The 11079-nt window shown below is 39.1% G+C and overlaps 1 protein-coding gene across 1 annotated transcript in view; it reads right to left on the bottom strand.

Annotated features, from left to right (window-relative positions):
• The window catches only part of COL11A1 (collagen type XI alpha 1 chain), a 214605-nt gene extending 214394 nt beyond the window's left edge, over positions 1-211 (bottom strand). Inside the window, exon 1 of the mRNA XM_082451859.1 lies at positions 71-211. Coding sequence (XP_082307985.1) covers positions 71-176 — 106 coding nt within the window. The 5' untranslated portion in view covers positions 177-211. The remainder of the gene's footprint in view (positions 1-70) is intronic.
• Between the last annotated feature and the right edge of the window lie 10868 nt (positions 212-11079).

Genomic DNA, 11079 nt, shown 5'->3' with positions numbered 1-11079 from the left:
AGGAAGGGGGGAGGGGCACAGAATGAGAAAGACAGCAATCTCCCACCTCCCCAAAACCATTTTTTCTTACCTCCTCTGACCTCTCTAGCCTGGAAGAGGAAAGTCAGTGCGAGAGTTGTTATGGTGAAATCCCAGAGCCACCGTTTCGTTTTCCACCTAGAGGACCACCGCTCCATCTCCGAGCCCCGCACTCACAACTGTGAACTCAACCCACGAAAACGCGACTGCAGACCAACTCCCTTCCAAGGTATCGTCGGGGGTGTTTGCTACACAGCCATTGGAGAGGGAGAGGGGGAAAAAGTCAAAGGGCTTTTTCTTTAAATTTGATGGTTTGCTTCCTTCCTGTCTCTCGCCCCCTCCTCTCCCTCTCGGTCGGCCCCGCTGGTCGGGACCCTCCGATCCGTCCTCTGCGGGGCCCTGCCTTCAGACTGAAGGCAGATGAGGGGCTTCAACCAAAAATCTGTGAGGACTGCGTGCCCCTAAAGGCTTCATGCCGTCTGTGGGCCGGACGAGAGGCTCTGGGCAGCCCCCTCCTCCGCCCACTCCCCTCCCGCGCCCCCCTTACCCCGGGCGAAACTGACAAGCCCGCTGAAGGTCAGACCCAATCACACGCCTCGCGGGCAGCCCCGAGCCCGCCCCCCTCTCCTTTGCCCAAGAATCAGGTCTCCCTGCAAGCCCAGCCCACCAACCACCCCCCTCCCCATCTCCCCACTCCTCTCCTCCCTCTTCTCCTACCCAAATCCCCGAGAAGAAATGGGAGGGAGTTACGGGGGACGCGTGCTTGGCTCCAGCACTTTGGGAATGAAAGGAATTGCAGGAGAGCCCCGGAGTCCACAGAGTTTTCAAGGAGCTTCTGTATTCAATAAAAACAGCTACTTGTCTACTTGCACCCGTCTGTTAGCCTCTCGTTCGTCGGCGGGGGAGGGGAGGAGCCCAGCGTCTGATCCGCCACACCGCTGGAGTTCTGGGCTGCCAGCCGTAACCTTATCCTTGTGCAAAAATCTGCTTCTTATAGCAGACGTGGAACCAGTGGACTCATTGCTTTGCCTGCTCCGAAAAGAATTTTTAATATTTTTTTTAAACCGAGAATTAAAAGAAAGGGATGAAGGTGAGATGGAGGGACCCAAGAGGTCAAAACCCATGATCTTATAGGGAAGCTTTCCTTCGAGGTCTGAAACTGACAGGTTTCTCTCCTGTGTTTAAATTCTACGCTAGCTTCATTCAGAGGCTTGTCTCTTAAAGAGCTGAACTGCACACTGAGGCGGGCGGAGAAAGAAATGTATGGGAGCTGACATTAAGGGGGTGAGTAATTGAATTTTCCAGCTGATTCCGTCCTGAACCCGGATGAGGGGGCAGAGGGGGAGGAGAAAAGACAGGGAAAGCAACTCACAGAGATCTCCAAGCGTCTAGGCCCACAGCTTCTCATAAAGGGCCTCAGGAGCTGAAAATATGGTCACTCCACAGTGAAAATAATAAGAAGGGGGCAGGTTTCTAAATTCCTTCTACTTACCGCTCCTCAAAGTAATCCGCTTAAACCTGGAGTATCGATTCTCTGATCATTTTTTCCACGTTTAAATTATTACTTCTTGTTGGCTCCTTTTTGTTCCTTAATATTTCTTAAGATGTCTCTCAAAAATTTTCTGGAACAGAGCCAAACAAGGTGCCAGCATACATTAGGCATTCAGTAGAGATGTGTTGAGTGAATGAATACATTTTCCTGTTGGTAAAGACTGTAAGCTTTGGCCAGGACCTATGCTGAGTATTTAAGATATTTCAAGGCTTAAGGATCCTCAACTAAGTTTATGAGGCGCATATGTCCACTAATTTTTAGAAATCTAATTTTCTATTAGTTACCAAAATATACCTCATGACCCGTGAGATTAATCAGATTTTCTAGCTATGTGGTTTAAGAGTTGGAAGGAAGGTGTTCAGAGACTATACTGAGGCCCAAGATGGAACTGTATAAGGACATGTATAAGAGGCATGTAAAATGAGGAAAGCAACTAAAAAATACTTTCAACAAGACTGTCACTCTCTGTGACAAAGCACCATTCCCACATCAAGAAATTTACCTCTTAGATAATACGTAAAAAAATACTTTGTATTAATAATGTCGCTGGCGGAATGTTTGAGATGCCTTATATCAGCTGCAGAGAAATATCACCAACTAGTTTTTCTGATTATAACCTCAAATTGTTAATATAATTTAATAAAATAATTAAATATCATACTGTGTTTGAATGTGAAATGTATAATTAAAAATTAAGAACCTTAAGGTAAAAATATACCTAAATGTATCACCTTCATTATCCTTCATCTTTTCAAAGTAAAATATTTGTATGAATTTTCAGTTAACACATTTTTCTGAAATCTGAATTTTTTTGTCCAATTCTTGGTATATTTTTAAACTTATTTTCTAGGTCTTCTCTTTAATGTAAAACAGTGAAATGAATACAAAGTTTAGAAACACATTATTTATGAAGCTGCCAGAATCCTAAATCAACTCAAGAGCTAGAGAGAGTTACAGTGCTTGCAGTAACATGTAGAAATGGTGTTCCGAACTGTTTCTCAATAACTCTCCTGATTTATAGAGAATTCCATGGCCTGATACCGTTCTAGGAGGTGAGAAATGTTGCAGTCAGTCTAGCAAGCCCCACCTTCTGGTCACATCTCAGGCCTTCTCAGTGCGGTGAATGGGTCCTTTCAGGCAAAGTGGCTTGGGTGAATAGAGTTATTACTACCTTATGCTCTCTGTATTCTGTGGTCTGAATTCTTCTGGCCACTGCCCAGAGAGGCATAACCTGGGTCTGAATTAATGCTCTGGAAAGAAATATAGTGGATTCATAGTAAGGAATAGTTAATTATGCCTAACCCCTCTAGCCTATAGCTAGCTGCCAGGTTAAGAACCTCCTAGGAACTTGCCCATGGATTTGCAGGAGGTGGAGTCAACAGGAGGAAGTATAATGCTAAATAGTATAGTGCGTAGAGGGAAGCTAGAAGAGACCCACCTCACTACCTTCAACTTCACAGGGGATGACTTCCAGGGATGTTGTTTCCTAGGCCATCTTTCAGCCAGTCTTTGCTAACTGTTATATAGAGCTTCAAAAATGTAATAGAATGTGACAATTTTCTTGACATATGTCTTTTATTTGGAGCACAATTAGCTGTAGGACATTTCCTATCTTGTTATATTTATTCAGCTTTGTAGAATTTGCTTTCATCGCAAGTCTTTCAAAAACAAGATGAAAACAGTTTAGAGAAAAAATAGTCACATCCTTTGTAGCAGTATTTTAGATTGACCACTTGTTCATATTGGCTTGTCTGGGAAACTTAGAGTGTAATTTGATAATTGATTAGAGGTCATATTAGGGGAACTTAAATGTTCTAGACAATCTTCAGAGTTCACAGAGCTTTATTAAACATTGTGTAATGCTCATAACTCTCCTTTAATATTGTCAAAAATCCCTAGGAGTGAGGGGATGCAGATTCAGAAGCAATGTTTTAAATATTGAGATCTCAATAACCAAACTGGAACTAAAGAAACCTTGTCCATAGCTGGATGTCCCTAATGCAAACAGTAATAGAGTACTTGAGGTAGAGGGAACTCTACACTAAGACTTAAATTACTACAGGTAGAATTAGATGAAAGAAGTAGATTTTTGAAAAGATGCATCATCTTTGAAATGATTTGGTATTCACAACAGAGAGAGAGGGAGAAAGAGAGAGAGAGAGAAGATATATATATGAACATTTTCTCCAAATACTGTGCAATAACTAAAACAATCAAATGACTTATTGAATGAGAAATTATTATGGGGGTGGGAAACTCTTGCACATATCAGAAATACTTAAAATGTTTAAAAGAAAATTGCTGTTGAATGTAATCCCTCTCTTACTGTGCCTAATAGTTTGTCTTTCTTGCCCTTTTCTGAACTTTAGGTCAATTATTTTAAGAAAGAAATGACTAAGCAGTTTGACATTTATTTTACAGCTTTTTTTTTTTTTTCTAATACATGAGTGGCTAAAAATTATTTTCTGTTTTAAAGCGGAGTTAGTCCCTCTTACCTCACAGATGGACCATTGTATTATAGAAAGTGGGGAGGTGGGGAAGGGATAGAGAAGTTTATTTTCATAGTCAGTCTAGCTCACAGTTACCCCACAGTGATGATTAGGTATTTATCTGCACCTTTACTGTGAAATAACATACAGAACTTGAGAGGAATCTAAATTTAGCACAATTTTTATGATAAAACAATCTTCAGATGAAAAGTTTGGTCTGTTAGGGTGTTGAAGGAGTCAACTCAGAGATGACAGACCCATGCTGTTTAAAAGAACTTAAAGTAAAATCAAATCTAAATGAACCCCAAACAAGCAAGACCTATTGCCTTATACATTCATGTACATCTCTCTTAAAAATATCCTTTAGTTAGCTATACTCACAGGAAGCTATCATAGTTCTTTTTCATAATTATCCAAAGATAGAAGAGAGGAACAGAGAACAGAACGACTCAGGGCAAAACCTTAAATATTTTTTGGACCTTTGTCAAGATATTTTTACTCTCTGTTATCTTTTTTCTTCCTAATTGAATGGATTTGGCATTTACGAAGCTCCTGTGTGTCAGCAAATATTAAACAAGACTTTCTACAAAGTGTTATAGGAAAACATCAACATCTCTATCAATAGAAGTAGAAGATGGGATTTTTTTTAACATCTTTATTGTAGTATAATTGCTTTACAATGGTGTGTTAGTTTCTGCTTTATAACAAAGTGAATCAGTTATACATATATGTATATCCCCATAGCTCTTCCCTCTTGCATCTCCCTCCCTCACACCCTCCCTATCCCACCCCTCTAGGTGGTCACAAAGCACAGAGCTGATCTCCCTCTGCTATGTGGCTGCTTCTCACTAGCTATCTATTTTACATTTGGTAGTGTATATATGTCCATGCCACTCTCTCACTTTGTCCCAGCTTACCCTACCCCCTCCCTGTATCCTCAAGTCCATTCTCCAGTAGGTCTGGGTCTTTATTCCCATCTTGCACCTAGGTTCTTCATGAACTTTTTTTTTCTTTCTTAGATTCCATATATATGTGTTAGCATACGATATTTGTTTTTCTCTTTCTGACCTACTTCACTCTGTATGACAGACTGTAGGTCCATCCACCTCACTACAAATAACTCAATTTCGTTTCTTTTTATGGCTGAGTAATATTCCACTGTATATATGTGCCACATCTTCTTTATCCATTCATCTGTCGATGGACACTTACACATTGCTTCCATGTCCTGGCTATTGTAAATAGAGCTGCAATGAACATTTTGGTACATGACTCTTTGAATTATGGTTTTCTCAGGGTGTATGCCCAGTAGTGGGATTGCTAGGTCGTATGGTAGTTCTATTTTTAGTTTTTTAAGGAACCTCCATACTGTTCTCCATAGTGGCTCTATCAATTTACATTCTCACCAACAGTGCAAGCGGGTTCCCTTTTCTCCGCACCCTCTCCAGCATTTATTGTTTGTAGAGATTTTGATGATGATTCTGACTGGTGTGAGGTGATACCTCATTGTAGTTTTGATTTGCATTTCTCTAATGATTAGTGATGTTGAGCATCCTTTCATGTGTTTGTTGGCAATCTGTATATCTTCTTTGGAGAAATGTCTATTTAGGTCTTCTGCCCATTTTTGGATTGGATTGTTTGTTTTTATGATATTGAGCTGCATGAGCTGCTTGTAAATTTTGGAGATTAATCCTTTGTCAGTTGCTTCATTTACAAATATTTTCTCCCATTCTGAGGGTTGTCCTTTCATCTTGTTTATGTTTTCCTTTGCTGTGGAAAAGCTTTTAAGCTTCATTAGGTCCCATTTGTTTATTTTTGATTTTCTTTCCATTTCTCTAGGAGGTGGGTCAAAAGGATCTTGCTGTGATTTATGTCATAGAGTGTTATGCCTATGTTTTCCTCTAAGAGTTTTATAGTGTCCAATCTTACATTTAGGTCTTTAATCCATTTTGAGTTTATTTTTGTGTATGGTGTTAGGGAGTGTTCTAATTTCATTCTTTTACATGTAGCTGTCCAGTTTTCCCAGCACCACTTATTGAAGAGGCTGTCTTTTCTCCATTGTATATTCTTGCCTCCTTTATCAAAGATAAGGTGACCATATGTGCATGGGTTTATCCCTGGGCTTTCTATCCTGGTCCATTGATATATTTGTCTGTTTTTGTGCCAGTACCGTACTGTCTTGATTACTGTAGCTTTGTGGTATAGTCTGAAATTCAGGAGGCTGATTCCTCCAGCTCCATTTTTCTTTTTCAAAATTGCTTTGGCTATTCAGGATCTTTTGTGTTTCCATACAAATTTTGAAGTTTTTTTGTTCTAGTTCTGTGAAAAATGCCAGTGGTAGTTTGATAGGGATTGTATTGAATCTGTAGATTGCTTTGGGTAGTAGAGTCATTTTCACAATATTGATTCTTCCAATCCAAGAACATGGTACATCTCTCCATCTATTTGTATCAACTTTAATTTCTTTCATCAGTGTCTTATAATTTTCTGCATACAGGTCTTTTGTCTCCTTAGGTAAGTTTATTCCTAGATATTTTATTCTTTTTGTTGCAATGGTAAATGGGAGTGTTTTCTTAATTTCACTTTCAGATTTTTCATCATTAGTGTATAGGAGTGCAAGAGATTTCTGTGCTTTAATTTTGTAACATGCTACTTTACCAAATTCATTGATTAGCTCTAGTAGTTTTCTGGTAACATCTTTAGGATTCTGTATGTATAGTATCATGTCATCTGCAAATAGTGACAGCTTTACTTCTTCTTTTCTGATTTGGATTCTTTTTATTTCTTTTTCTCCTCTGATTGCTGTGGCTAAAACTTCCAAAACTATGTTGAATAACACTGGTGAGAGTGGGCAACCTTGCCTTGTTCCTGATATTAGTGGAAATTGTTTCAGTTTTTCACCATTGAGGACGATGTTGGCTGTGGGTTTGTCATATATGGCCTTTATTATGTTGAGGTATGTTCCCTCTATGCCTACTTTCTGGAGGGTTTTTATAGTAAATGGATGTTGCATTTTGTGGGAAGCTTTTTCTGCATCTATTGAGAATATCATATGGTTTTTCTCCTTCAATTTGTTAATATGGTGTATCACATTGATTGATTTCCGTATATTGAAGAGTCTTTGCATTCCTGGGATAAAACCCACTTGATCAGGGTGTATGATCCTTTTATTGTGCTGTTGGATTCTGTTTGCCAGTATTTTGTTGAGGATTTTTGCATCTATGTTCATTAGTGATATTGGCCTGTAGTTTTCTTTCTTTGGGACATCTTTGTCTGGTTTTGGTATAATGGTAATGGTGGCCTCGTTGACTGAGTTTGTGAGTGTTCCTCCCTCTGCTATATTTTGGAAGAGTTTGAGAAGGATAGGTGTTAGCTCTTCTCCAAATATTTGATAGAATTCGCCTGTGAAGCCATCTGGTCCTGGGCTTTTGTTTGTTGGAAGATTTTTAATCACAATTTCAATTTCAGTGCTTGTGATTGGTCTGTTCATATTCTCTATTTCCTCCTGGTTCAGTCTCAGAAGGTTGTGCATTTCTCAGAATTTGTCCATTTCTTCCAGGTTGTCCATTTTATTGGCATATAGTTGCTTATAGTAATCTCTCATGATCCTTTGTATTTCTGCAGTGTCAGTTTTTACTTCTCCTTTTTCATTTCTAATTCTATTGATTTGAGTCTTCTCCCTTTTTTTCTTGATAAGTCTGGCTAATGGTTTATCAATTTTGTTTATCTTTTCAAAGAACAAGCTTTTAGTTTTATTGATCTTTGCTACAGTTTCCTTCATTTCTTTTTCATTTATTTCTGATCTGATCTTTATGATTTCTTTCCTTCTGCTAACTTTGGAGGTTTTTTGTTCTTCTTTCTCTAATTGCTTTAGGTGTAAGGTTAGGTTGTTTATTTGAGATGTTTCTTGTTTCCTAAGGTAGGATTGTATTGCTATAAACTTCCCTCTTAAAACTGCTTTTGCTGCATCCCATAGGTTTTGGGTCATCGTGTTTTCATTGTAATTTGTTTCTAGGTACTTTTTGATTTCCTCTTTGATTTCTTCAGTGATCTCTTGGTTATTAAGTAGTGTGTTGTTTAGCCTCCATGTGTTTGTATTTCTTACCCTTTTTTTTTTCTGTAATTGATATCTAGTCTCATAGTGTTGTGGTCAGAAAAGATACTTGATAGGATTTCAATTTTCTTAAATTTACCAAGGCTTGATTTGTGACCCAAGATATGATCTATCCTGGAGAATGTTCCATGAGCACTTGAGAAGAAAGAGTATTCTGTTGTTTTTGGATGGAATGTCCTATAAATATCAGTTAAGTCCATCTTATTTAATGTATCATTTAAAGCTTGTTTTTCCTTATTTATTTTCATTTTCGATGATCTGTCCATTGGTGAAAGTGGGGTGTTAAAGTCCCCCACTATGATTGTATTACTGTCAATTTTCCCTTTTATGGCTATTACTGTTTGTCTTATGTATTGAGGTGCTCCTATGTTGGGTGAATAAATATTTACAATTGTTATATCTTCTTCTTGGTGTGATCCCTTGATCATTATGAAGTATCCTTCTTTGTCTCTTGTAATAGTCTTTGTTTTAAAGTCTATTTTGTCTGATATGAGAATTGCTACTCCAGCTTTCTTTTGATTTCCATTTGCATGGAATATCTTTTTCCATCCCCTCACTTTCAGTCTGTATGTGTCCCTAGGTCTGAAGTGGGTCTCCTGTAGACAGCATGTACACGGGTCTTATTTTTGTATCCATTCAGCCAGTCTATGTCTTTTGGTTGGAGCATTTAATCCATTTACATTTAAGGTAGTTATCGATATGTATGTTCCTATTACCATTTTCTTAATTGTTTTGGTTTGTTATTGTAGGTGTTTTCCTTCTCTTGTGTTTCCTGCCTAGAGAAGTTCCTTTAGCATTTGTTGTAAAGCTGGTTTGGTGGTGCTGAATTCTCTTAGCTTTTGCTTGTCTGTAAAGGTTTTCATTTCTCCATCAAATCTGAATGAGATACTTGCTGGATAGAGTAAACCTGGTTGTAGATTTTTCCCCTACATCACTTTAAATATGTCTTGCCACTCCCTTCTGGCTTGGAGAGTTTCTGCTGAAAGATCAGCTGTTAACTTTAAGGGGATTCCCTTGTATGTTATTTGTTGTTTTTCCCTTGCTGCTTTTAATATTTTTTCTTTGTATTTAATTTTTGATAGTTTGATTAATATGTGTCTTGCCATGCTTCTCCTTGGGTTTATCCTGTATGGGACTCTCTGTGCTTCCAGGACTTGACTAACTATTTCCTTTCCCATATTAGGGAAGTTTTCAGCTATAATCTCTTCAAATATTTTCTCAGTCCCTTTCTTTTTCTCTTCTTCTTCTGGGAATCCTATAGTTCGAATGTTGGTACATTTAATGTTGTCCAAGAGGTCTCTGAGACTGTCCTCAATTCTTTTCATTTTTTTTTTCTTTATTCTGCTCTGCAGTAGTTATTTCCACTATTTTATCTTCCAGGTCACTTATCCATTCTTCTACTTCAGTTATTCTGCTATTGATCCCTTCTAGAGAATTTTTAATTTCATTTATTGTGTTGTTCATCACTGTTTGCTCTTTAGTTTTCTAGGTCCTTGTTAAATGTTTCTTGTATTTTCTCCATTCTATTTCAAAGATTTTGGGTCATCTTTGCTATCATTATTCTGAATAGTTTTTCAGGTAGACCGCCTATTTCCTCTTCATTTGTTAGGTCTTGTGTGTTTTGACCCTGCTCCTTCATCTGCTCTGTGTTTCTCTGTCTTCTCATTTTGCTTAACTTACTGTGTTTGGGGTCTCCTTTTTGCAGGCTGCAGGTTCGTAGTTCCTGTTGTTTTTGGTGTCAGCCCCCAGTGGCTAAGATTGGTTCAGTGGGTTGTGTAGGCTTCCTGATGGAGGGGACTATGCCTGTGTTTTAGTGGATGAGACTGGATCTTGTCTTTCTGGTGGGCACGTCCACGTCTGGTGGTGTGTTTTGGGGTGTCTGTGGCCTTATTATGATTTTAGGCAGCCTCTCTGTTAATGGGTGGGGTTGTGCTCCTGTCTTGCTGGTTGTTTGGAATAGGGTTTCCAGCACTGGAGCTTGCTGGTCGTTGAGTGGAACTGGGTCTTGGCGTTGAGATGGAGATCTCTGGGAGATTTTTGCTGTTTGATATTATGTGGAGCTGGGAGGTCTCTTGTGAACCAATGTCCTGAACTTGGCTCTCCCACCTCAGAGGCACAGCCCTGATGCCTGGCTGGAGCACCAAGAGCCTGTTATCCACACGGCTCAGAATAAAAGTGAGAAAAAAGAAGAAAGAAAGAAAGAAGAAGATAAAATTAAATTAAATTAAATATAAAAGTTATTAAAATAAAAAATAATTATTGAAAAGAAATTTTTGTCATAAAAAAAAGAAAGAAACAAGAGAGCAACCAAACCAAAAACCAAATCTACCAATGATAACAAGCACTAAAAACTATACTAGAAAACAAACAAACAAACAAAAAAACGGACAGACAGAATCCTAGGACAAATGGTAAAAGCAAAGCTATACAGACAAAATCACACACAGAAGCATACACATACACATTCACAAAAAAAGAAAAGGGAAAAATATATATATATATATATCGTTGCTCCCAAAGTCCACCTCCTCAGTTTGGGATGATTTGTTGTCTATTCACGTTTTCCATAGATGCAGGGTACATCAAGTTGATTGTGGAGATTTAATCCACTGCTCCTGAGGCTGCTGGGAGAAATTTCCCTTTCTCTTCTTTGTTCGCACAGCTCCTTGGGTTCAGCTTTGGATTTGGCCCCGCCTCTGCGTGTAGGTCACCTGAGAGCATCTGTTCCTTGCTCAGACAGGATGGGGTTAAAGGACCAGCTGATATGGGAGCTCTGGCTCACTCAGGCCGGGGGGAGGGAGGGGTACGGAGTTCGGGGCGAGTCTGCGGCAGCAGAGGCCAGCGTGTCATTGCACCAGCCTGAGGTGCACCATGTGTTCTCCCGGGCAAGTTGTTCCTGGATCACG

Source organism: Balaenoptera physalus (assembly GCF_965194825.1).
Source record: "Balaenoptera physalus genome assembly, chromosome: 1".
In the NCBI taxonomy this organism is placed as follows: Eukaryota; Metazoa; Chordata; class Mammalia; order Artiodactyla; family Balaenopteridae; genus Balaenoptera; species Balaenoptera physalus.
The sequence above is the reverse complement of the archived record's forward strand: the minus strand, read 5'-3'. Positions and strand labels throughout refer to the sequence as shown.